General features: G+C 45.2%; 1 protein-coding gene across 1 annotated transcript in view; it reads right to left on the bottom strand.

The window, feature by feature from the left end:
- ERBB3 (erb-b2 receptor tyrosine kinase 3) overlaps nucleotides 1–27,839 on the bottom strand; it is a 92,219-nt gene that overhangs the window by 42,621 nt on the left and 21,759 nt on the right. The window contains exons 2-3 of the mRNA XM_055003128.1: nucleotides 11,202–11,353; nucleotides 8,104–8,290 (exon numbers count right to left, since the gene is read on the bottom strand). Coding sequence (XP_054859103.1) covers nucleotides 8,104–8,290; nucleotides 11,202–11,353 — 339 coding nt within the window. The remainder of the gene's footprint in view (nucleotides 1–8,103; nucleotides 8,291–11,201; nucleotides 11,354–27,839) is intronic.

The following is a 27,839-nucleotide window of genomic DNA, read 5'->3' as shown; positions in this document are numbered from 1 at the left end:
AGGGGGTTTCACAAATGGAATTGCAGCCGAGAGGTGGAAGACACAATACCTTTGGAACTCCCAGCTAGGGTTGCAGACTCTTTTTGGGGGGGGGATTCCTGGGGATGTATAGACAGAGCCTGGTAGGTCAGAGTTTGATGAGGTGGGGGAACACAGCAGAAATCTGATTCCATGCTGTCCACCCCAAAGCCACCATTTCCTCCAAGAGAACTAATATATGTAGTCTGGAGATCAGTCATAATTCTGGGAGAACTCCAGCTCCCACTTGGAGGTTGGCAACCCCTTGATTCAGTTGATGCTGGTTCCCCAGAATTTTCATGAAGTCCAAGCCACAGCCTCTCCTCTCAGCCTTTTCCTCTGCTAATCCCACCCTTCCTGCTGAAGTTGGGTTTGACCTTGAAATAGAACTCCCCACTCCACGTTGTTTACAAGCCTCTGTCCTGTTGTACAACTTCAAACCCAGCCAATTAAAGGGCAGAATGGTATAACAGCCCATAAATCTCCTCCTTGGAACTGATAAAGTGGCAGTTAGTCATATCATAAAGCCTAATTGGCCCAGAAGATCCATAAATTCTTTCTGTTGATTGGACTTTCACCCACAAGTCTCCAGATCAAAGGGCAAAGATGTTCTCCCTGATATAGAAAGTCAGTAAAAGGAGGAACAGAGCTGAGGAATCAGTGGCCCTGGAATATTATATGGGAGAGCTAATTATAATGTTTTTTATTTGTTTTTCTTTCATTCATTCTGCACCTTTCTCTCCAACGGGGACCGAAAGTAACTTACATCATTCTCCTTTCCTAGATTTTATCTTCACAACACCACTGTGGTAAGTTAAGGCTGAGCAGGGCTTTTTTTCTGGGAAAAGAGGTGGTGGAACTCAGTGGTGGAACTCAGGACTGCACAATGACATCGCTTTGGGTCAGCTGGAACAAAGGGGTAGTTTTTTAAAGTTTAAATTGCCCTTGGCGAAAATGGTCACATGGCCGGTGGCCCCGCCCCCTGATCTCCAGACAGAGGGGAGTTTAGATTGCCCTCCGTGCCGCTTGGCGGCACGGAGGGCAATCTAATCTCCCCTTTGTCTGGAGATCAGGGGGCGGGGCCACCAGCCATGTGACCATTTTTAAGAGGTGCCGGAACTCCGTTCCACCGTGTTCCCACTGAAAAAAAGCCCTCAGGCCGAGACTGTGTGACTGGCCCAAGGTTACCCAGCGAGCTTCCATGGCAGAGTGGATATTCAAACCGGCCCTCCCAGGTCGTAGTCCTACACTCTTCATTGGCTCTCATAAGTGTGTTACTTTATTTGTATAAATGTCTAGGTATACAAAGTTATGTGATATATATTTATAAATAAATAAATCAATAAATATTTGTAAATGCAGATTTAAGTTTTTCACATACAGGCCGTTTCCACACGTCCTTAATGGGACGACCCATTCACCGAACGCTGCCAGCTGTTCTCCTTCACGCCACACGTCTCTGATTTCAAACTGGTAGCAGGCTGTTTGGCTTATATTTTGTTGGTGCCTTTTTGGGGACCGTGGGAAAGTGCATTCTCAGAAAAGGCGCCAATAAAAACGGAATCTGCATCTGACAAACAGAGCTGTGGCTCTCGAAAGCTTATGCTACAATAAAGTTGGTTAGTCTTAAAGGTGCTACTGGACTCTTTACTATTCTGCTACTACAGACTAACATGGCTCACTCCTCTGTATCTATGACCTTATTGTTTATAACTTAAAGAGGACTTTAATTTTTGCTCCCCCCGGTCTAAATGCTAGGGATTACTATACTTTCATCAAACCCTCTTTGGAGGAAGCTTTGTCTATTTGGTCTGGCTTTGCCCTCTCCATGGCACAAAAGGAGACTGGCTGGAATTCTATAGCACATCTATAAATGGCGTTTGGAGGGAGGAGATCGGAGGTGTTCAAACAGTCTCCACTGTAAACGCCTACCAGGGGCTTAGGGCTGCACTGGTCCTTGTCCGTCTTTGTTACTGACAAGGGCAACTGCTGGGCCAGCCCGGGGTAGGCAGGTTGCAGGACTGAGCAACTGCCCAAGGTTAATGCGGGAGACCTTCTCCACACCTCTGACACTAGCTAGTTCCTCCACTAGGCAGGGGAATGAGCAGCAAGTTTTGATGCCAATCAAAGACAACAAATGGTCAATTATTCACTTTACTGGTCCTACAGGGAGCAGAATTTTAGGCACCACTCTAAGCCAAACATAAGCTATTCACAGACAACTGTAAAGTAGCTGTGTCCTAAGAACAATTGCCTCGGTACTTAAAATCAAAATACTTGTGCACCGAGGACAGCTACCATCTGTATAATACGCAAATCGAGACTATCTGCTTATTTTGCATGACTGTTTATCTAGCTAATCTTAGAGAAAGCATTACGGCCTGAAGCTCTGGCACCTGGGAACCCCACGAATCCTACATCTTTTTAAAGATGCAATTTAACCCAGCACCGTCAGAGCCCGGATTGTGGGTGAGAGGGACCATTCACGTATCCCAGTTCTACAAGATGACTTTATGGATGGTTTCGAGAGATCCCCTCTGACATTTCACTGGGCTTTGCTCTCTCACTTTCCTCTCTAGCTTCACAACCTTACAAGCTTTAACCTTTTATTTAGGGGGAAAGCAGCTATGATAACAGAGGGTGCTATACTTGGGGCTTAATTCCAAGTTTCGCCTTTGTACCGTGCATTTGTAGGAGGTACAGAGCCCTGCCGGCACGACACATTTCACCAGGAACTCTGGACTGCCTCCTTATTAAGTATTCCCACATCAGCAAGATTTGGCACTAGATGGTACAGAGGGAGCTGAGCAAGAGACGTCTGCTTTACATAGAGGAGGCCACGGTGGCATCTCTACTTGACGGACCTTTAGCAAGGCAGAGAGAGAGAGATTTGTTCAAGACTCAGATGGGGCTGTGATTGAAACTAGATGACTGTCAGAGTTGACAAAATGGCTAAATAGCCACTCTGTAGAATCCATTTGCCCCCGGGGGGGACACTATAGCCCTACTCATGGATTCTAGAATTCTATGACAACGATCCAAAGTTTAACAAGCAGAATTTTGATGCCTAATGTACCTGTTTTGTACTTATATCATTTTCAGGTATTAGAAATTTCAAGCAGAGAATGAGGAGCTGATACAAGGAACCCGCGCGCTGAAAAAAGAAAGTGCCTCAAACGTAATGCTTAGAGCCCCACCAAGCCCAATTCTGAATATAACAACCCACAAATTTACATTTCATGTCCCAAGGGCTAGAAACTTGGGGGTTTTTTTTAAAAAAAAAGATGAGAGTCTCAGGATGGTGTAGAAGCTACTAGCTTTTATGTTAGAAGACAAATTCTAAGATCCAGGAGATCACAGCCAGGCGGACTCCTAGACACTCTGCCCAAAGGGCTTATCGTGCCTAGCAATTCCAGTAAATTCAAACTGTTGTTAGGTATGGAGATTAACAGTGTGAGATCTGGTTTGGTCTGCACCTAGTGGCTGGATTTTGCTAGTGAAAGATAAAAGATCAAAGTTTAAAGTGGGAGCAGGATTCTATGCACAGCATATCAGACCTTTATACTGTAACCCAAAGACTTTAGTATGCTGTTTTAACTGTAGGCACTGCAAAATTCATCATGTGTGCTATACTGTTGCATACATTTTCATTAAGCCTCCTATCTCTATAGCATATAACTTTGCTGGAAGATCTAGAAATAGTCCTGGGTGCCAAGGCAGGCATCAAAATGTCATAAATAAGGGCACACCTACACTGCAAATTAACATTATGTAACTGATACAAACCCTCACAATGGACCTATGGAACTGTAGACAGAAGTTCTGAGTTCTCTCTTAATAGCCAGATTTCTGTCATAGAGCTCTGGGCCAAACTACAAGTGACGAATGACACTTGAACGGCAAGTGTATTCCTCCACTCAATTCACTTGCCATTCAAGTGTCATTTGTCACTTGTAGCTTGGCCCAAAGATTCCCAAAGTCCTGGAATGTTGGTCAATATGTGGATTTTCCATGCAGGCACAGCTTCTGTTCATGCAGGTCAGAATCCTGGGCTCTGATCTTCACGAATTAGAGTTCCCAGGTGCCCACTGGTGGCGAGCAAACTCTCGGAGATTTGCCCCCTCATCCGCCAATTGCCCAGCCATTGCTGGAAGGGGGCAAGCTCCCGGAGCTTGCCCACCACTGGCAGGCACCTCAGGAGCAAGCACTGCGCATGCGCTCCCAATCAATGTGGCAACATCACTTCTGTAAGTGAAGTTATTGCACTGCCCATGGGAGTGTTTCTGTGCTCCGTTTGGGGCCAATGTGGGCCCCGAACGGGCTGAATCAACCTCATATGTATCGCGGGAACGCTCACATGGCTGGCACAATGATGTCACTCAAAGAAGTAAGGGCACACACGCACGAAGATGAACATGGAAGTGGCAAAAGGTAAGTGCCAGGTTCCAACCCTCCTGGTGGGAGGATAGAGGGACCTGACAACCCTATTGTGAAAGGAAACTCTACCCACAGATAATCCATGCATTGCCCAATAAAACATTCTATGTGGACACACAAATCACGCTTCTGAAATATGCAACTGGCATGTACAGAACACCAGTGCAACTTCTTCAAAAGGTTCTAGTTGTTCTTTGGTCACATTTGTATTCATCCTTCCTAAGTCTCAGGGATCATCTTGTTTTATCCTTGCAGTAATCCTGCGAGGCAGGTTAGATCAAGTGGTTGTGCATAGCCCAGGGTCACCCGGTGAGTTTCATGAATTAGCAGGAATTTGAACTTGCATCTCCTTGGTTCAACGTTATATACTAAATGGTGCTAGTTTCTATCCTATACACCACACGAACTAAATAATACATAGCCTTTTGCCTCTGAGTTGAAAACCGTCTTTCCTCCCCTACCCTCACATGGTAATATTAGACTTGCCAGATTGTAGAAAAAAATAAACCAGACCCTAGAGTTTGCTTGCATGTGCTCCCAGGCCTGGCGCGATGACATCACTAACGGACAATCGTGCGGGCGAGCGGTCCTACTGCTTCCCCAGGGAGGTCGGAAGTAGGGGGAGAGGGAGGTGGTGAAGCTAGTGCAAGAAGGCCCTGCTGGTGCTGCTGACAGCTCGAGGATGTCACCACTCAGCCGCCTCTCCTCTCCCATGCTCAAAAATACCGGACATTTATATGTCTGGTATTTTAACTATGTTTCCCCTGGACAGTTGCAGGAAAAAAACCAAGATTTTCCAGGGGAAAACCGGACACCTGGCAACCCTAGGTAAGATCCTATGTGTGTGTTATGTGCCATCAAGTCACCTCTGACCCATGGCGACCCTATGAATGAAAGACCTCCAAAATGTCCTCTCATTAACAGACTTGCTCAGATCCTGCAAACTGGAGGACGTGTCTTCTTTGACTGAGTCAGGCCATCTCGTTTTAGGTCTTAAGTAAGATTCTGGTGCCACACTATCTACATCTTCTGTTAGCAGCCTAGCAACTACTCATCTTTGTTGATAGTTTCCAACTTAACATTTATGGATCAAAGATATTCTGACAGGGCCTGTTTTTCAGGCCACACACTTCCCTATATTAAGGTACTAACAGAGCAACCCTTTGTTTAGAAGACAGTCCCGCTTTGTTCAATGGGGCTTTCTCCCAGGTAGCTGTGCATACGGTCACAGCATTTGTCAAGCTAAGTGAAATTTTCCATTTAGCTGTTCTCCTTTGCAGAATCACAAACAATACTACTGATTTGTGGTTGAGGACTCTTCCTCATAACTTTGGCTTTATTGAAGTCTATAATACAATACTTTCATGATGAGCAAGCTTTGCATTTATTGGGTAATTTAATCTAAGGAAGAAAAACACAGAGAATAAACCCTCTACAGGGAAGTGAAAATTAGACGAATGGGAATTAGGTAAAGGCATACTGGCTTACTAAATACTGGCTTACTAACCAAGTGTTCCGAGATAGCACCTCTCCAGTTATCAGATGCCAGTTTGGTGTCGTGGTTAAGAGCGTGGACTCTAATCTGGAGAGCAGGGTTTGATTCCCCACTCCTCTACTTGAAGCCAGCTGGGTGACCTTGGGTCAGTCACAGCTCTCTCAGAGCTCTCTCAGCCCCACCCACCTCACAGGATGTTTTGTTGTGGGGATAATAATAGCATACTTTGTAAACCACTCTGAGTGGGCATTAAGTTGTCCTGAAGGGCGGTATATAAATCGAATGTTATTGTTATTAAACAGCCTATTATGTTTTTTAGGGTTGATTATGGGAAACCTGAGCCATGGAATGTGTTTGCTGCATAAAGGATAGGTAAAAGGTCACCTGTCATAGTAGCTGAAGTCATCGTGTTTACCCGCAGAGCAATCATACTCCACCCAGTAACAACCTCAGTGACCCACATCCACCAACTCCCAGTCAACTTAAACCCTGGTCTTTCTTGCAGAAAACAAAACAAAATAATGGCCCTCAAGGATCTGATTGATGGATTATCCAGCCCCATATATTGTCTTTAGGTAGGGTTGCCAGCCTCCAGGTGGTAGCTGGAGATCTCCCAGAATTACAACTGATCTCCAGGCAACAGAGATCAGTTCCCCTGGAGAAGATGGCTGCTTTGAAGAGTAAACTCTATGGAATTATACCCCACTGAGACCCCTCCCCTCCCCAAACCCCACCCTCTTCAGGCTTTGCGCCCCCCAATCTCCAGGAATTTCCCAACCTGGACCTGGCAACTCTAATCTTGCCTGCAGTATAGATGCTAACAAAGTGTGTGTATGGGGAGGGGGGGTTGTTTTCATTGCATGTGAAAGTGGCAAGCATGTGTGAGCAAGGCAGATCTCAGCATTGCACCTGTAATATATACTTGTACATGATATGGCTTTGTGATTCTGGATATATTTATGCATTCTGCTTATGCTCAGTATCTACTGTCTTTTAATGCATTTTTAATTCTGTTTTAACGACATAATATTGATTACTCTTACAGACACACCCTGAAGAAACGTCAGCAAAATGTGTAGGGGCAGTATATCTGAATAAAACAAGTTTTTACACTGTGCCATGTTGTTGTTGTTCTTTGCTGCCAAACGCACAGCCAACAGGGAATTCCCTATGCATGGATATCCAGCAACAAACACAACTACGTTTTTAAAAAGGAGAACTCTGCCGGAAAAGTTACACTCTCCAGTCTGGAATGATTTCTTTCCCAACCTCAGATGAATGGCTGCTGGCTGGGATTAGACAAGAGTGAAGCACGGAGTTTTGCACATGCTCAGGTCAATCCATTGTATGCCCCAAAGTTGAGCCCTGGCATTGAAAATAATTACTAGGACTGATAGACAATAATTCAAAGGAGGAAAGCATTACTGGGAATGGGTGGCGAGCTGTGTGGCGAGCCTGGATTCTGAGTGTCTACAGCCAGGAAAACACATTCAGCTGTTTTAGGTAGGTAGCTGGCTTGGTCTGTAGAAGAACAGACAGTAGACAAAGGGAGCTTTGGTTCTCAAAAGCTCACACCCTGGAAATCTAGTTGGTCTCTAAAGTGCTACTGGACCTGAATCTTACATTCAGATGTTTAAATCAAATCCTGGCAACATAGCTTTGTTCAAACATTAAAGGACAAGGTGCCTTTCATATGTTTGTCATCTCATCTCATGGAATGCTGTAAAAGTCTCGCTGAGCCCCACTAAGGCCGTTTCACACAAGGAAGAAGTAAAGAGCCCAGTAGCACCTTTAAGACTAATGAACTTTAGGGTAGCGTAAGCTTTCGAGAACCACAGCTCTCTTCATCAGATGCATCCGACGAAGAGAGCTGTGGTTCTCGAAAGCTGGTGATGCATTTGACGAAGAGAGCTGTGGTTCTCGAAAGCTGACAATGCATCTGACGAAGAGAGCTGTGGCTCTCAAAAGCTTCTGCTACAATAAAGTTGGTTAGACTTAAAGGTGCTTCTGGACTCTTTACTATTTTGCAACTACAGACTAACATGGCTAACTCCTCTGGATCTATGAACAAGGAAGAAGGAAGCAGTAAGTCCTGGCTTAACAATACACTGACTGGCATGAGAAGATCTGCATCCCCTGTGGCGTTGGCTCACCTGTGAGCTGGTTGAAACCCACTTGGTACAGAGCATGCGTGACATTTTTCTCATAGTTGAGGAGGATGAACAGCGCGTACTTGTCTTCGTAGTACTGGGTCCCTCGCACCATGCGCAGATTCTCCAGCGGCAGGTATGTGAAGACATTCATGGCAATCAAAACATAGCCAGTCACTTCTCGGATAGTCTAGGAAGAGTCAGAGGGAAATTGAAGGCACCATCACGTCCACCCATTCATTACCCAATTGCCTAACAAGTAACTTTACTAATGGATCGTGTCACAGTTCAAAACAAGCTATGTCTTGAAACTCCAGGGCTTAATGCAAGATGTTCCTTCCATGTAATGACCAGGTCATTACAGGTTTTCCCGAATCTCTTATTTAGTTGCAAATTCTGTTCCTTACTCTTGTTGCCCAGAACTGCTTCCCTGATATTGGACCCTTGCGGAACACTTTGTTTCCTGTCGGTGCCGTACAAGTATTGCAAATACACTAACAGCACAATCCTAAGCAGAGTCACTCCAGTCTACACCCATTGAAATCCATGGGTTTAGACCGGAGTAACTCTGTTTAGGATTCCACTGTAAAAATACTTCTGTTGAGGGGGTAGCATGACGGAAACGATTATGGCAAACAACAGTAAGGAATTCTAGAGCAAAGCATCCACTCTCAAGCCCTGCTAGATCAGACTCACAGAGCCAAACTACAAGTGATGCCTGACACAGGTTGGACACTTGTCAGCTTCCCTCAAGTTTGATGGGAAATGTAGGCGTCCTGGTCTTGCAGCTTGGCTCTCTGACTGCTGTCCAAAGGACTTTTCAACTGTCACTTGTCCAACATTTCGCCAAGCCGCCTACATTTCCCATCAAAACTTGAGGGAAGCTGACAAGTGTCCAACCTGTGTTATTCGTCACTTGTAGTTTGGCTCTCACTCTGTTCTCAGACTTCAAAAGCTTATGCTACTATAAATGTATTCATTTTTAAGGTGCCACAAGTCTCTTCTCTTGTTTTTGCTTCCACAGACTAACACAGCAAATCTACTGGGATGATGTTTATTTAATTGTCCTTTTTTGCTACCTGGCTGTATAACTGCTGATAACATCCTGTGGTTGTCATGGGTCTCAAAGGTTAATTATGTCTCAGCATTTGAATCAAATTAGTTATCCAGGGACAAGACTTTACCACACAAGATGATCGCACTCTCCCCTCTTGAATGTCAAAGCACGTGAATCCCCCAAAATTCTAAGATGATTCCAACGGAGGAATTGTTTGGGAGTGTGAAAATCTTGGTGCGGTTACCACCCACGTAGGGTCCGTGTCATCCATTCTCAAATTAAACAGAAATGACCCTTGAGGGAGAATGAGTGGGCAGGGAAAGGGGCCAGCGTGACTTCAGAGATCATTCAATGAGCCAGTTGTCAATGGAAATTTTTTTTAAAAAGTTAATTCTGGCTCTTATGAGTTGGCCCCATTTGCACAATCCCACCATAGAGAACCGATCCCACTCAGGGCAGGGATCCCACACGTTGCGGGCAGGTTCGATCTAGATTGATGCCTCACAGGGCCATTTGAGGTTGCTGTTCCCTCTCTGCCAGCTGCTTCTTTGAGAAAGGGGCACGACCTGAAGCTTCACTGCTTTCAATGTGGACTGAAGGAAGTTACCCCCAACTCACAACGCTTGGCCAAGGGCAGTACCAACCAGCCCAAGGGGAAGACTTCGGCTTGGCTCCTTCCCAGAGGGCAAACTCCGCCTGATCCCGACATGCCAGTGGAAGCATCATATAATAACTTGCAGCTTTGGCACTACGTCGCTCTCCCCACCTTCAAATACAGGAAGCTGACAAGGCACATTTCTTAACCTTGGCTATTTGACAGGGAAGAGGCTAGGAGCCGTGTGTGAAGTCTACCTGCCTGCTGCCACAGAAGGCAAGTTGAGGCAGGGCCCTGTCTGACAGGAAATCGGGAAGCAGGTGAAAGAAGAGGGGAGAGGAAACTTCCAGCGAAGTATGGTGCCCCAGTGAGATAGAGCAAGATACAGGAGTCAGGAAGCACCTTAAACCCGGGTTGCCGTGCCTTGTGGAAACCTCAAGAACCCGGTTGCTGGGAGAGCTGGGCTTCTGTCCCCTGGCTTTGCCACCTCTTGTGCGCATTTTGTTCTGGCACCCCAAATACTGCAGCCAAGAAACTCAGATCCTCTGATCAAATTAAATGATGCAAGTTACGGCTGCCAGCCTACACATGCATGCTAGAAAGTAAGGTTCGTTGAATTCACTGGGGTTGGATTCCAAGATCCATGAGTTTTGATACGATGATCTCCAAACTGACTTCAGACCGTGGTCTGAAGGAGAGGATCACAGTTTGCAAAACTCAGCGAAGGAAAGGAACGGGAGAAATGGTTCCATGCAGCGGTGGAGAGAGCACACATTCACAAAACTCTCTTTGGTGAATTTCTAAACCAAAGTTTGCAGGAAGCCAGATTTATATGGTCACCAGGTCTACCATTAACCGACGTTATTGTAGCAAGAGCTTTCATGAACCACAGCTGTCTTCGTCAGATGCACCTGTGGTTCTCAAAAGCTTATGCTACAATAAAGTTGGTTAAAGGGGCTACTGGACTCTTGACTATTTTGCAACTACAGACTAACGCGGCTAACTGCTCTAAGCCTACTATCGCCCCTTTGGTCAAAGTTTCAGTTTCCCTGCTCTGTATTGAAAACCCTACTCCTTTCTTCTTATTGCCCCAAAGAGCAAGCACAGACTCAGTAGCAGTCTTAGCGATTCTGGGGTACTTGGCAAAAGCTGAGGAGGGGGTCCCAGAACTACAGGACAGCGAGATGCACGTGGCAGCAGCCCAGAGAGGGGTGGGCACACATGGAGCCTGCTTGCTCTTCCCCTTACTTCCCCCTCTGCTGGGGGAGGGGGGCATGATTGGTGGAGAACTTCCCGGCCCAGGGCAGCTGCCTCAGATGCCTCCCGGGCCTGGCTAAGGCCACACCCGCACAGACCACTGCAGCTGATGGAACATGACAACTTTGCCACAGTTGTGTCCCCCCCCCCACCCATCCGCAACAATTAATCCCCTTTCTTTGCCCTTGTTACCTGCAAAAAGGAAAGGTCCTGATTTTGTTCAATGAGTACAATTTCAAGGTTGCCCATCACAATTTCGCAGTTGTTGTACATTTTATGCAGTGTCTGGTACCGCTGCGGCGCATCGCCGGTCACGCTGAGCCCGTTGAGAGTACCTGCACAGACTGCAACAAGAGATGGAAAGAGGCACATGAATTATTTGGAAAGTGCGGGGGGGAAGTCCACCGGCTCGGATTCAGTGAAAAAAGTCAGGCCCAGGTCAGACCTCTTCGGAAGAGGACAGGGTAAAAAGAATGTCAATACATTCAATTAATAAAGTTAAATATCCATCACAAGTGAGATCATCATGGATCGACCCACAAAACCTTTTTTTTTGTTATAATTTGCTTTTTTTCTTTGATTTGATACACTTTTGACATGTTTCCTATTGATCTGCTGTTTTAAATTCTCCTTTGGCAGCCAGGCACTGCCATCAAAGGGGAGAAGTAGTTTTAACAATTTCTCAGAAGGGTAGCAAGTAGCAACTTCAAATAGCTTTAGCAGGAGCCTGGGCACATCCCAGAGAATGTCTGACTATTTCCTTTGAAATGTTGACCCCAATGACTTATAAGGAACTTCTTTTCAACCTTCCTCCCCCCACTTTAGCCCAAGCAATTTGTCCAAACTGCTGTTTGAGAGACACAAGTCCAAAGTTCCCTTTGTATCCAGATCTGTATATAACACCCATCACAAATCTAGAAAGGGAAAATCTGTTGTTACTCAAAGCTGAATGCAAACCAAGAATCTGTTTTACAATAGAACTGAATCTGTCGAAATCTGAATTCCCTAGAAAACCGAAAAGCCAACAGTAAAACTACAGAAGCCAAGTTTTGCAAAGAATATGAATGTTTATTTTTTTATAAAATAGTAAAAAGTCCAGTAGCACCTTTAAGACTAACCAACTTTATGGCAGCATAAGCTTTTGAGAACCACAGTTGATGCATCTGACAAAGAGAGCTGTGGTTCTCGAAAGCATATGCTACCATAAAGTTGGTTAGTCTTAAAGGTGCTACTGGACTTTTTACTATAAAGGAAGGAGGCGAGGGATTAGAATATGCTCAAGGTGAGATTTTCCTCCTCCACCCATGGCCATCAAAACAATATGGGTTGGCACCAAGCACCAGTAAGAAAGTGGCCAATGGAACTTCCCATCTTCTGCTTTGAGCCCCTTTCCCTAGGAGAGATAGCAAGGAAAAGAAATTTAAATTACCTACACCCCTGGATTCACCCCGAGGCACCTGCCATGGCCAGATTCTTCCCCTGACCTACCAAATACCAACAGGCTCCGCCCTGACCATACCACACTCCACCTCCTGATCTGCCAGACACCATCCCTTAGCTCAGAGCCCCTGTCTCCTGATTAGGGTTGCCAGCCTCCAGGTAGTGGCTGGAGATCTCCCAGAATTACAACTGGTCTCCAGGCCACAGAGATAAGTTCACCTGGAGAAAATGGCTATTTGGGGGGGGGGGGGACTCTATGGAATTATGCCATGCTGAGGTCCTTTCTCTCCCCAAACCCCACTTTCTCCAGGTTTCTCCAGGTTTTGCCCTCCAGATCTCCAAGAATTTCCCAAGTTGGAGCTGGCAACCCTACTCCTGAATGAAAGGAAATTACCCCTGTACACAAATGTTACTGCTGGTTTCTGTTTCCTGAGACTTGTTTCTGTTTGCCCAGCACCCTTTTTCAGTTGTGGAGCCAGTCTTCCGCTGCACAGGACTTTCCTTCAGCCTTAGAGCGGAACCACAAGTGACAAAAGGCACAGATTGGACACTTGTCAGCTTCCCTCAAGTTTTGATGGGAAATGTAGGCGTCCTGGTCTTGCAGCTTGGCTCTCCGACTGCTGCCCAACGGACTTTTCAACTGTCACTTGTCCAACATTCCACTAAGCTGCCTACATTTCCCATCAAAACTGGAGGGAAGCTGACAAGTGTCCAACCTGTGTCAGGCGTCACTTGTGGTTCCGCTCTCAGGCACTTCTGTTCTCCCAAGGCCAACATCTTTAAACATTCTCTAGCACTAGAGCAGAGGTCCTTAATGTGGCACCAGGAAACACTAATGTGTTTCCTGGTGCCCACCGGCTTCTTCCCCAGAACGCCTTTTCCTCAAATCAAAGAGCCAATTCCTGGCTTTCCTCCACCTCATTGGAGCAGGAGTGTAGCAGTTTGGATTACCAGTTTGGAAATGGCTGCCCTCATTGCAGGAGAATGCTTGGCTTAGGACCTCACAACTTTTTTTTTTTGGCAATTGTGCCCACTGTAGCAATTTGGTGGTTGTGGTACCCATTACTTTTCCTCAAAATTCCAAGGTGCCCCACAGTTTCAACAAGTTTGGGGACCCTGCAGCTTTTCAGGTACTTGAAAATGGTTATCATCATATCTCCTCTCAATTGTCTCCTCTCCAGGCTAAACATACCGAGCTCCTTCAACCTTTCCTCATAGGACTTAGCCTCAGACCCCTTACCATCTTCCTTGCACTCCCCTGAACATGTTCCAGCTTGTCTATATCCTTCTTTAGTTGTGGTGCCCCAAACCGAACACAATACTCTAGTGAGGTCTAACCAGAGCAGAGTAGAGCGATACCATCACTTCATGTGATCTGGACACTATACTTCTGTTGACGAGGTTTCGTAGGATTTCTGAGTGAGAAATGCAGCACTTATTTATTTAACCAATTGTTTCTTATTGTTTCTTGTGGCAACTCAGGACGGCATACATGGGATTATCCCATGTTCATCCTCCAAACAGCCAAATTTGCCACACGGGGCTATCAGGTTTCCCCAGTCCAAGGGCCAAGCTAGAAGTGACGAGTTACACTTGAATGGCAAGTGAACAGACTCGCATGTATTCCTCCCTGTTCACTTGCGCTCCACTTGCACTCCACTCGATCACTATGTCTAGCACTCTGTTCCTAGGGCACTGTGGCATGGTTTCTTGGCAGGCATGTACCATGCACCTCTCACCTGAGCAAAAAAAAAACCCACCCCTTTATACCTGAACCTGTTGTATAATTATGGGTAAGGGTGTGTAATGATGTCACATTCCAGTAGGGAACAGAGGGAAAGAACTGTGAGTTGCAAACTGTTTAACCATTGATATCCCCTGCAGCCATCCAGTAAGCCCCAGCTTGGGTGTGTACACTTGCTTCACATCTGTAAAGTTCACAGGGGTTAAACAGGAACCTTCCAAAACCCGCAAACCTCCCACAATTGCCTCAGAAGAACTGACACACCAGCAAACTGGCTCGGCAGCTTCTTTTGCCAAATACGTAACAAACAAACAACCCAACCAATCAACAGTCTTAGCCAACCAACAGCCCCAAGGGATAAGACACTCACGGGCTGGTTTTGGACCTGGAATAGTGCAGGACTTTGGCATCCCAAACAAACACGTTGCCATGGTATATTTAGCTGGGGTACAGGGAAGAGAGATGCATTTGTGGCTGGTCTTGGCTACCAATGGGGACTCGGGAGGACTCCAGACTGTATCAGCTACATGGCTTTTGAAATATATTTCCAGCGGAGTGAAGAGAGAAATCGTTCTCCTGGCACATCTGATAAAGTTCAAATCTTGTAACTCCCAACAGTCAATTCAAGGGTCCCAGCAGCCACAGAAGAACTAATTCTTTTGGGTGTGGAGATGGAAGCCCCTGCCAGCTCTGGAAGGGGAGGGAAGCCCGGACACAGGGACCTCATTGTGCCTGGAGAGGGCTGCTGTGCTCCCCAGGCCCCTTTGTGCCGAGATGGCCCTCGGCGATGTCCTGGCTGGACAACAATGGGATGATTATCCATGGGGAAGCGAAGGAAATCTAGGCCTACTTGACTACTCCACCCTAGCAGAGACTTAACAGATCCTGCCGCAAGATTCCTTGAGGAGGAGAGAGCAGGCCTGCCATTAGGACAGCCTGAGCCCCCACATGGACTCCCACAGATATGGTGGCTTGGCTACTACTCTTTCAACCAGAATCCCTCTGCCTCTGGGATATTCCCTCACCTCACGACATCTATCTAGGAGCCAATGAAATACAAAAATCCCAGGTTTCTGTTTCTGTGTTCTCTAAGAGTCCCTTTACACAAGACGCCTCAGCGCATGTTTGTCAAGTGTAGGGAGACACGATGTTAGCCAGGGAGCATAGTTTTAAAAGACAGAGCCGGCAGAGATCGCTCCTCAGAGGGTTTGTTAATTTCATCTTCGCCTCCCCAAAGGCTCTGTCAATTTCACCTCTCTAGTCTAAAACTGTGTGAGATGGCAGCCAGAGGGCAGTGAGGAATGGAAATGGGCTGGAGCTGCCTTCCAGAGCCAGGCTTGGACCTGGAGAGGTTCTAATGGGCTGAAGTTTCCTTTCTGGCATTTCACAGCCCCTTCACACAGCTCCCGTGTACAGCAAAGCCTTTGCCCTGCCGCAGGCTCTGTTTTTTTTTAAACTACCCTTCCTGGCTACCATTGCATCTCCTGACACGTATTCTTCATGTGTCAGATGTTTCGTGCAGAGACACTCTGAGCCAGTGCCTTTTAAGGCACCCTCTTCACAGTTCGCTTTCCACTGAGGACCCTGACCCCCCGCCTTCACAGTCATATCCAACCCACATGCTTAGAAAGAGTGTGCAATGTGGACACCAGAGTTTGCATGATGCTTCAGTCCTTCCATGCGGTTTCCCATTACTGCCCCCTTGAGCTGGGAGTTATTAGAATGAAAACCCCAGCTCTCAGCCACCGCCTTATTCTAACTCCTAGACTGTATGCTTTATTTGTACTCTGTGCTGTTATCACGCTTTATATCATGAAATTAAGTGGCCCAAAATAAGAACGCTGCTATTTATACCTCCCCCTCCCGCCCCAGCCACTGACAATGACTCCATTCCAGCGCCTTCTTGCTGCAGTCTTGGTCTGTCAGCCTTCTTTGTTCAATGGGCAGAGGGTGAGGGGGTGTTGACAGCCCGGCCCACTCCTCCGTCCAGACAGTGGCTCCGTCCCGGGAGGCAGGCAACAGCCAGACACATCAAGGCCTTTCCTGAGGAGATAAGGGTGGAGGGGGATGAAAAGATGGATGGGAAGTGTTTGCCTCTCTCAGTCATCTCCTTTGTCACATAACAATCCCCCTCTGGTTTTCCTGCCGCTCTGGACACCACAAGCTAAGAATCCTAGATTCCGTTCCGTTCCCCCTCCCTTCTATAGGGATACTCATCCAGATTACAGTGTAGTATAGGAAAGACTTGGATCATGCATTCTGGGATCCAAGCTTGGTCAGCTTGGGTGGCAGAGGAGTGGTGGGGGAAGTAACCTCTAGTGGGCTGGAAGAAGGAGAGGGCTAGCAGCCAGGACCGCTGGGTTTTGTCCCCTTGTCATAGTGACAAGTATTTTTGCGGGGCTGCTATTCAAGACCCAGACGTGACTCAGAACGGAGCAGCTGGGGGAAAAAGACCTCTTTTGTTTCTGGCTGGGCTGAGATAAGAGCCATTTCCCCCTCCCCATAACCACATCCCCCCCATTAGAACACCTGATTGTGGGGTAGCTGGGATTTTTTTTATTTCACAGAACATTATTGGCCACATAGGATGTGCAATGCAACACCCACTCCCCGCCCTGATAATGTCATTTGAATGGGAGGGTATAAAGGGAAGTGGGGTACGTGCTTCTTGAAGACAGGCCCCACACTGCTATTCATCTGCAGAATTCCCTTTTTTTCCCAGACAGTCACTAAAGAAAATAGGGAAGCATTCTTGCTTTACCATCTTTAAAAGTCTGGGTTTCATTATGAATTGGATGGCTCAGGGAAAGAGATCCAGGATATTCCATCTTAAAGCCTACAAGGGAAACTCTTGCACTCCAAGTTCAGTGTGAGCCAGGATGTAGCGCAGATGTTGGATCAGGTTGGGGAGAATCAGGTTTAAATCCCAGGTCCCCATAAAACTCATCTTGGATCAATCGCTTTCTCTCAACCTAAACTATCTCCCCAGGATAAATGGGAGAACTGTACTCCACCAAGAGCCCCTTGAAGAAAAGATGGGGGGGAATGTCTCCGAAGATGCCCAGTGCCTCAGGACATCCAAAGGTCAAACCAAAAAGCCAACTACACCCGTGATATAGGTCTTTTCCCACCTACTATATTGTGGCCCCACAGAGACAGACAGAGATGAACTATTACTTAAGGCAACCGTGGGCTTTCTTAACAAGACCAAACCCATGCTCCTACAATCTGGTTTGCTACTGTTCAATTCTCTTTTTGATTAGATCATTTAAAAAAAAAACTATCTGTATGATGATTGACAGCTACCATGCGTTGACTAAAGCGGCTGTGTGAATAGGCTCTGTCAGTGTATATCCAATGGGAAATATTGAGATTTTTGTTAAGTTTCATATACTTTAGTGATCTAAAAAGTCCTTACAGGAAGCATAGCTTTCCCTTCAGAGGTTCCAGATATCCTAGTTTTTAAGCCCAAAAAGAATGAGGTGATTTGCACGGCCCTCCAATCTGTAACAAAGGTGCCTACTACAGTTTACATCCCATAGCCAAAAAGGAAAGGAAACATCTTTGCTTGGCATCTAGAGGCTCCCTAGAACCCAAAGAGTTGTTTATGGCTGTTTTCATTAAGGTAACTCTCTGTTTTGTTGGAACAAGAGAAGCTGACCCAAGTCTGTCAGTAGCCAAGGCCGGAAGGCGGGGGAAACAGACTTTGAAGGCAACATTCTCCTGTCTAGATGAAATCACAAACTTGGGTAAGAGTTGAGATACAAGAATGTTTTGGGGGTGGAGGCAGATTGCAAGTCTACACATGAAACGTGACAACTACAACATACAAAAAAAAACCCCAGGCCTCCAACCACATTCAGAAAACAGATAATCCAAAAGATGCCTCACAACTGCACTGATGGACACACAATGGCCTACAATAAACAAGAGACACCCTCCTAAAAAATAACATATGGAAAGATACTCCAACCTGCTTCACGTTTAGAAAAATCAAATCCCTGAATTTCAACTCTCTTTTTTCCCCATTGTCAATGGAAAAGCTTGGCCTCCTGGGCTCTCTTCTTTACCACTGAAAACAGTTGCATCTCGATTATTTTTATTGCATGTACGTTAGCACACATCTGTCTTTGCCAACTGAATGTAACACTTTGTGGATCTGGTGAAGTTGGCACGTGTTAATGACAAGTTGTGCCACAATAACTTTGTTCGACCTTAAGGTCCTACAAGATTCTCTTGTTTACAACAGATAAACATGGCTAACCCTTGGGGATTTTATTACCCATGTATCCCATTCTTTCTCCAGCAAGCTCAATATGGATTACCTGTCAACTATTCTTTATCTGAACAACAACCTTGGGAGATGTTGACATCCAAGGCCATGAAGACTACATAATAGTTGAAAATAAAGTTGCCTATTCTAGTCTAGAAAATTCCTGAAGATTTTGGTGGTAGAATCTGGGAAGGGCAGGGTTTGAGGAGGAGAGGGGCCTCAGCAGGGTATAACAGCATACAGGTAGGGCTGCCAACTCTGGCTTGAGAAATTCCTAGAGATATGGGGGTAGATCCTGAGGACAGCAAGGTTTGAGGAGGGGAGGGAGCTCAGCGGGGTATAATACCACATAGTCCACCTTCCAAAACAGCCTTTTTCTCCCGGGGAACTAATTTCTGTTGTATGGAGATGAGCTGTAATTCCAGGAGGCTGGCAACTCTACAAAGCAGCCATTTTCTCCAGAGGAACTGATCTCTGTAGTCTGGATTCTCGGAGATCTCCAAACCCTATCTGGAGGATGGCAATTGTAGCCAACCACAATTTAAACCTTGGTCTCTCCAGTCCCAAAAAAAAACCATGCTGCCTCCTGTTAGAGAGCTGGGAAAACACCTGAAAGCCAGGATCCCTAAATCTCTGGCTTACTTCCAGATTAGTGTGTGGCTGAGTTGCTTTATCAGAAAATGCTTACTAGAATCTAGGGCTTCGAGGTTCTGTTGCAGCTCCACCAGGGCTACAACCACCGCACTTTATGCTAACTGAATATTTGTGAGTAGTGGTGCCCTAGGATACGGGACTCTGCAGAGTAAATAATTACCTACGCATTGTATTCCATTACAGATTAACACAAATAGACCTGGCCCTGGCCTCAACCTATTTTGCAAGAGAACACTGATATTTACATAGCCCTATTATACACCCATGCCAATACCTCTTCGTTTTGGCATACCATACACTGTTAACCGACCACTGGTTTTATTTCAAATCCCGGCTAACTCTTCAAATGCCTTTTAACCAGGGTTTTTTTTCTGGGAAAAGAGGTGGTTGAACTCAGTGGTAGAACTCAGGACCACACAATGACGTCAATTTGGGTCAGCTGGAACAAGGGGGGGAGTTTTTTAAAGTTTAAATCGCCCTCGGTGAAAATGGTCACATGGCCAGTGGTCCCAACCCCTGATCTCCAGACAGGGGAGTTTAGATTGCCCTCCATGCCAGTGGTGCGGCGGACAATCTAAACTCCCCTCTGTCTGGAGATCAGGGGGCGGGGTCACTGGCCATGTGACCATATTCAAGAGGTGCCGGAAGTCCGTTCCACTGCGTTCCAGCTGAAAAAAAGCCCTGCTTTTAACGACCGACATAGCACAGTTATTAAAATGATGAACTGTGAGCCACAAAGTCTTTAGCTGAGATCTTACCAGGCCTTTGACTGTCTGAGCTTCACCCTCCCCTTCCTCCTAATAACTACCATAGTCGATGTTTGCCAACTCCCATGTGGTGGCTGGAGATCTCCCAGAATTCCAACTGATCTCCAGGCCACAGAGCTCAGTTCCCTTGGAGAAAATGGTGGCTTTGGAGGGTGGACTCTACACCATTATACCCTGTTGAGGTCCCTCTCCAACCTTCGTCCTCCCATGTTCCACCTCTAAATCTCCAGGTATTTTCCAATCCTGAGTGGGCAATGTTGCCATAGTGGATAATAATAAAATGACAGAATTGTTGTGGGTGAATACTTAGGAGAAGTGCAACATAAATATTACAGTTGCTTCCACAGCAGGGTGTGATAATGTACCCCTGCCACGACAGCAGCACCAAGCTGTGCAGGAACAACGTCCGCAAAGTCCCATTCAAACGCTACCTGCTGATAATTACCCATTCCCCGCTTGGAGCTAAACTACAAGAGACAAATTACATGAGGACCCTCATGTGAAGGGAGTCGCAATGCTAGCCGGGAAGCTGAGTTTTAAAAGACAGATCGGAAGGCTCTGTCAATTCCCCCTCTCTACAGAGCCTGCAAAGATCACTCCTCAGAGAGTTTGTTAATTTCCTCTTCGCCTCTGGAAGGCTCTGTCAGTTTCCCCTCCCCTTCTAGGAGGTGAAGAGGAAATTAGCAAACCCACTGAGGAGCGATCTTTGCTGGCTCTATAGAGGGGGGGAATTGACAACGCCTTCCCAACTCGGCTTTCCACCTAACATTGCAACTCCCTTCACATGTTTGTCCACATGTAATTCATCTCTTGTAGTTTAGCTTTAAACCCCCCACCCCACATTGTGCCTACACAAAAGCACAGGTCTGATGGCAATCGTGCTGGGGGCTGCTGCAACGCTGAAATTCCTCTCAGAATTGCCCCAAATCATTTTCCAAAACCATCAAAAAAGCAGCATCCACGCACCCATGTGGAATATGCTGAGATGTGCTATTAACCATCTTGTATAGCCAATGCATTTCCAACCATTGTACTATATATGAAGGACTGTAATTCTGCAGCTATAGGTGCAGTCTGGACAGCTGCTGCCCATCTGTAAGCTAAAAATATATTTGCTGTCTCAAAAATGTAATTTGATAACATCTGAGATGTACAGTGACATTTATGTGTGCCTATAAATATTAAGCATTGTACTCGTGGTGTATGGACAAATCTTTTGCTTATTATTCCTCTTTGGGGGAATTGAAATAAATTCAGTAGAGAAACGAAAGCGCTATGAAAAAATGTACACAAATTGTAGTTGGGATGGACGGGGCGGGGGTGCTATTTTTCTGTCCCTAGCATCTATCGGTAATGACGGAAATGTTGTAAGGTGCAAAGGTTCACACCAACCTACACTTCAAAGCTTCCCTGGATCAGTTTTCCAGGGGAAAATGTTACACACTGACTGGGATAAAAATGTAACCCAAGAAGAAAATCAATGAGTGTCTGTGGTTACTTTATGTCCCAAGTATCTTTTTATTTACAGAAAGAAAACGGAGTGAAAAAGAGTTGGAGTTGACTAATGTGCAGCTTTCAACATCCTAAAAGTAGAAAGTTGCACAGCCACTTCTCTTTGCATTCTGCCCCCCAAAAAGTGCAAGGCTGGGTAGAATCCCCCCCCCAGCTAGTTTGGTGTAGTGGTTAAGAGCGTGGGACTCTAATCTGGAGAGCCGGGTTCAATTCCCCACTCCTCCGCTTGAAGCCAGCTGGGTGACTTTGGGCTAGTCACGGCTCTGTCAGAGCTCTCTCAGCCCTACCCACCTCACAGGGTGTTTTGTTGTGGAGATAATAATAACACACTTTGTAAACCGCTCTGGGTGGGCATTAAGTGGGCACTCTTCTAAGCGCACCCTTACACACTCCTAACTGTGCTTAGGATGGCACTGTTCATTGGCAAGGAAACACAAATATTGGTGTTGATGGATAAAGAATGGAGCGGGTAAAGTTTTGCCACAGATATTTGCATTCGAAATTTTGGGATATGCTATGCAATAGATGGAAAACCGTGAGTCCTCTAAACTGTAATGTGCAGCTGAAATATAAATGATCAATTTTCATATGGGCAGCTAAATTAGGTTGTAAAAAGGTAGCACAATATCTAAAAGACCAGCAGTTGTGTTATGGCACAAGCTTTCACGGACTAGACCCTTGTGGTGCTGAGTTAATCAAATCATATGTCACACTAAATCTGTTAGTTTTTATGGATTATTTTGTACATGAAACATGTTTTGCATTGTGTACTCATCAGCTTTTGATGTTTCCACTAATCATTAAAATATAATTTAGGTCATCCCAATCAAATAACCACTACAGACATCTCAGCCCCCCCCCCCCGCCTGTGCATTGGTGGGCAGAGTGCAAAATTAAGTTGTGTGTGAAATCCTGCAGATAACTTTTAGCCAAAGGTATGTGGGAGGAGTGTTGGCTGCAGCGATCAGCTGTTGTCAGCTACAGAAAGAAGGTGATGCAAATAATGATGGAAAAGCTTTACCTGCTGAATTTCTATCATTAAAGGCTCAAAAAAATTGCTAATAAAAGATGTGATGGTCCTAGAACATAGCCCACAATGCAATCCTCTTGCCGGATTACCAGTCACAAGTTTTCACAGCATCAATATGAACACAAAATAAATTACCATCCTTTGACAGCCCATTTTTGGGTGAAATTTGCAAAACAGGATATAAATTCTGAATTTGAGTTCAAAATGGCAAAATTCCAAAAAAAAAAAAAGCGTAATTGCCACAGATGCTAAGTTCAAACACAGCAGCAAGAAAAGCCTCAAACTCTTCAAACAGGTCTCCGCCTGTAAATAAAGGTTTTTAAAAGGTCAAACTGGGAGCATAATGAAGATAAGAAATAAACCCAGTATTTGACTCCTTTCCATTTTAATCACCTCAAGGCTCCTTAGAAACACACAAGGGAGGGCCCATAAAGCTATTTTTAAACTGCCACTGTAACTTTTTACAGAACTTGAATTGCAGCTTCTGTTTTTGACCAATGCTTTGGGGACGGCAAAGGAGTTTGGGCTTTTTTTTTTTTAAAGCAAAATTCTTCAAAGCCAAAGGAGGAAACTTCTGGGGAATGCGCCAAAACTTCGAGGACCTGTCATTCCACAAAAGGGCTTGTTTGTGAAGGCCACAGAGCTTCGTGTCCCTTTCATGGTCCATCTTGTACTGTGAAATTGATTTCCCCACTTAGAATCCCAACAGTGCCAAGGAGTTCAAGCTGCTTTCTAATCCACTGTTCCTTGGTGTCCAGATTAGACAGCCCCATCCCACATCACAGGACTTGATCGTAGGCACTACCAACTATCGACAGTTTTACTGTCCCTTGGCATCTTGTCCTGTCATCCACACTTGTTTAGTTTCTGGTTCTAATGTCTAGGATTTTAAAGTCTAGAAGGGCTGATTCTAATGGCATTTAGGTGAGAAAGGATCCGTCAAAAATATTACACGGGAATGCAATATGCATGTTTGCGAGGAAGCTCCATGGGCAAGGCCAGGCAAGAATCTGGAGAGCAAAACATGGATTTTTGCAGTCCTGCCAGTGCAATGTTTCCCCTCGTATCAATCGTCTTTCCAGGCATTTTAACCAAAACCTGCATATTGTTTCCCAAAGGATGATCAGAAAATGAGGCTGTTGAGGATGGAAAACAAAAAGGCAAAGGAAATAATAAATATTAATTATTTTAGGGCGACCTCCTTAACTTCCAAAGAGGTACCTTCTTGCCTTTCAAGGTTACCCAGAGAATTTTTGCATGAGACATCCTGTATGAAGATGTCCTGCATGAGAATTTTTGCATGAGAATCAGAGTAACACTTTGTGTGCATCCAGGCTATTAAGCAGAAAGGGCTTCCTTTCCTTTTCTACCTGCCTCTCTCCCTACGTTGTCCTGTCAACATATTAAAACCTGTCATCACGATACACTGAATCTGCATTTGGTGAGATGCTGATATACTTTTGCACATTTCATTACAAGAAGGTCCCAAGTCACACACTTGATAGCGTGAGTGCCTTTTTGCACATGTGATTTCTGCCTTTAGGGGTGACTCACAAAAGCTTTGATAAGGTCAGATTGCCAACAGAAGAAGTTTGCAACATATCAGGTGAGCATTTTGTAATTGGAAGGCTTGCAAAAAAACACTGTAACACACAAGCTACGTTGCCCGAAAAGGGGATTTGTTTCCTAAATAAACTTTTATTTTTCATTTTGTTTCTTATTTCAGAAAAGTTGATGATCTTCATTTTGGATGTTGGGGGTCCAAATGTTCAAGATTTTGTTTGACCTCCACCTCTACCTCCTCTTTTGAGCATATCAAATTCTTTGTTTGCTGGGCTCCACTCGCGCTTATGACATCTACTTCACCTTATATGGCCTCCCATCAATTTCCATTCAGAAGGAAAATATTCCAAGGGTGTTAAGAACAAAGATCATGCAGAGGAAGAAAACAGGCACAGCTTCTTAAGATGTGGAGGACGGGGTCATCAGCATAGACATAGTAAAATGCCCAAAGTTGTCAACATCTCAATGACTCAACCATTTGCTCCTAAGAGCTCATGGAGGTGGAGATGGTTGTAAATTGATCTGAAATCACTTCCTAGCTTTTGTGCATTGTTTACTAGACTCCTCGCTAACAATCCCCACCAGCTAGAAGCACCATTGGAAAAAGGTAAATCCATCATTTGACTATCACAGGGGCTCCAGTAGCACCTTAAAGACTAACAAAAGCGAACAGGTGCATCTGAGGAAGTGAGCTCTGTCTCACAAAAGTTTATGATGGAATAAAAGTTTATGATGAATCTCAGAAATTAAACAGGGTCACCCACAGTTAGCACCTGAATGGGAGGCCACCAAGAAAGTCTAGGGTTGCAATGTACCACAGGCAGGCAATGGCAAACCACCTCTGAATGTTGCCTTAAAACCCCTCTGCTGCTACTTGACAGCCACCTCCCTCCCAAAAAAGTACTAGTGGACTTCTGTTCAATTTCGCTGCAACAGACTAACAAGGCTACCTACTCTTTTGGAATTACTAAAGTAGAATTACCACTATTTTACTACTCTTTAACCATCCAGGCTGTGATTATGACAGAATGGTTAAAAGACATAAAGGGGTAACTGACTTGCATTAACTGATGTTCAGTAAGTGCTTTTAGAGAAAGCTTTTTATAAAATGGTGCAGGGATAGACATAGTTCTTAGCCATTCAGGTACATTTCTACATACCCATCCCAAAGAACTAGGATGACTGACAAACATTTCAAAAATGCAAAATATCCAGTTAAAATTATACAGAAACTGCATGCAGTCTTAGGCGCCAACAAAGCAAACCTTCTAATGCAGCTTCCTATGCACATTTACTTGACAGGAAGTGTAATTAACCATAATGAACTTTACTTCCAAGTAAACAGGTTTAGGAATGAATTGCATGTTCCATTGAAAGCAATGGCACCAACCAGTTAGACACTAGTTATTTTCCCATTAACTTATATGGGATTTAGGCATAGCAAAATTTGTGTTAAATCAGAACCGTACTAGGTCGTGTACTACATAAATTGGGATGAATGTGGACCCCAAACAGTTGACTTTATTCCCCTTCCCTCCCTTGTATTCTCAAAACAGCCATGTGAGGTAGGTTGACTAAGAAAGAGTGGCTGGCCTAAGGTCGCCTGGCAGAATGAGGTTGATTTCCCAAATCCCAATCCAACAATCCAACTATTACTCAGCTCCGGGTTTCATAAATTTATAGCTACATAAATGCAGGGTAACTTTAAACAATGAGTCAGTATCAGAAATGAGCAATTACTTGAACCAATTGGGCAAAAAATGGCATTGGACTTGGAAGAATGTATTCCGATTCCTAATTACCCATGATGGTAATGGTGGTGGAAAGTGCCCTCAAGTTACAGCTGACTTACGGCAAATCCTGCAAGGGTTTTCAAGGCGAGAGACTAACAGAAGTGCTTGGCCATTGCCTGCCTCTGCAACCCTGGTCTTCTTTGGAGGTCTCCCATCCAATTACTAACCGAGGCCAACCCTGCTTAGCTTCCAAGATCTGATGAGATCAGGCTCATCTGGGCTATTAAGGTCATAGCAGGTCCTTCCATAAGACTGCAAAAAGAATATCCCCTATACATACCATGCTATAATAGCACTAGCAATATTCAGCACTAATTGAGCATCTTCCAGAGCGAACACAAAGGACATACTTCTAGTGTTTAAATTGCAGCATATATTCTCCGCCCCCCAACTTTAATTCTATTATTCCTCCCACCAAAACTCAAACTTCTATTAACTCAGTAGCCAACCAATCCAAAACTGCATAGATGGGTTTCTTAAAAAAAGTTAAAGTTCTAAGAACCAGATATTGAGGGGGGAGGCAGGAAACTCTGTTTAGTCAACCCAAAAACATTTTCCCTGCCAAATATCTGGTCGCTGGGGTTTAAAACGCTGTTTAAAGGGCTCTGTGCCTGCCCATTTGGAATCGACAACTGCGGCTGCTAGAGAGGGAGGCTGTGAGGGTTTTCTTTTGCTCAACGGGCTGTGTGTAAATATCAGGTTTGGGACACACACACCACGGAAAGGAAGAAAGCTCTTCAGGTGCTGTAATTGAAATGGGCAAGAATGAAAGGTGTATGAAATAAAGCTTTGAGCTGGTAGGGGTGAACAAGTAGGCAGGTAAAAGAGAAAAGCAAGGTGATAAATCATTGCTAAGTATGTTGAAAACCACACCTCTGCACCCTGCGAGACGCTAGGACTGTGGCCAGTGCCCACCTGAAAGGGTTGTGTTGCTGTTTCATTAGAGCTCACAGCACTTGGGGGAAAAAACACAGCATGACAACCACGAAAACATGGGAATGCCATCGTTTGGGTTGATCACTGTCTGGATTCTCAGTGATGCGTAAGCGAAAGAATTATATCAATACTGAAGATACTCCCTCAGACAGAAGAGCCCAGCCTTGGAAATGAGCCACCGTGACTGGCTCCATTCCCGATCTATGTAAAGCAGACATTATTAATCAGGGCTGTGCGCATCACGTTCTCTCAGGTTCACAGTGTACAGATGTAGCCTTTAAAATCAGAGTTCAGCAATCTCGGCTTTGATCCTTTTTTTTTTTAAAGGCAAGATTTCCCCCTTTCATCTGTGTAAATATATAGGCAAGGTTTGGTAAAATCTCAGAAGCCTCAAAGGGCATTTCAGGACATGCAAAGGCTAGGGAGAAATGTTTCCGTGCTTGCCTGGTTGTTGTTGTTTTTTCACATCGCTGCAGAGTAAACTAAGTATAAATTATGCAAAATATACCAAGCAAAATTGTGCTTCATTTGTATAAAATATTCTGCTTGCAGAATGCGATCTTTCTGAGCATAGGAATGATAGCACCGAACTAACTCACAAAGATGCAGCAATGATAAATGAACTTTATCAGTTTTCAAAGTTTTATACAAAACAAGTGGAGGACCTAAGAGGACTCACAAGAAGGAGAAATTTCCATCACATGGGCCCTGAACCTGCTAGTGGCCCCCCTCCCCTCCCTTCCACTGACATCTCTTCCACTTTAAATTCTACTAGCCTTCCACTCTACACCTCCCCTCCCTCCTCTTTGGACTTATCTCCCCCCCCCCACTGCTTCTTTCTTTGTTGTTTTTTCCCTTTCCCCACCGTTTCTGCCCTGATTTTCCTTCCTCCACCATTCCCAAACTCAACACTTCCTCGGGTTTTTATTGTATGGAGAGCAAAGGACTGCGCATTGTTTTCTGAGCAACCAAAATAGTCCTAGTCCCAGATTAGGATCTGGGCAACCCAGGTTCGAATCCCTACCCTGCCATGGTGACCTTGGGCCAGTCATACATTCTCAACCTATCCTACCTCACAGGGCTGTTGCATTGATAAAATGAAGATGAGGATAACGTAA

This window comes from Eublepharis macularius, chromosome 19, assembly GCF_028583425.1.
Source record: "Eublepharis macularius isolate TG4126 chromosome 19, MPM_Emac_v1.0, whole genome shotgun sequence".
Classification (NCBI taxonomy): domain Eukaryota; kingdom Metazoa; phylum Chordata; class Lepidosauria; order Squamata; family Eublepharidae; genus Eublepharis; species Eublepharis macularius.
The sequence above is the reverse complement of the archived record's forward strand: the minus strand, read 5'-3'. Positions and strand labels throughout refer to the sequence as shown.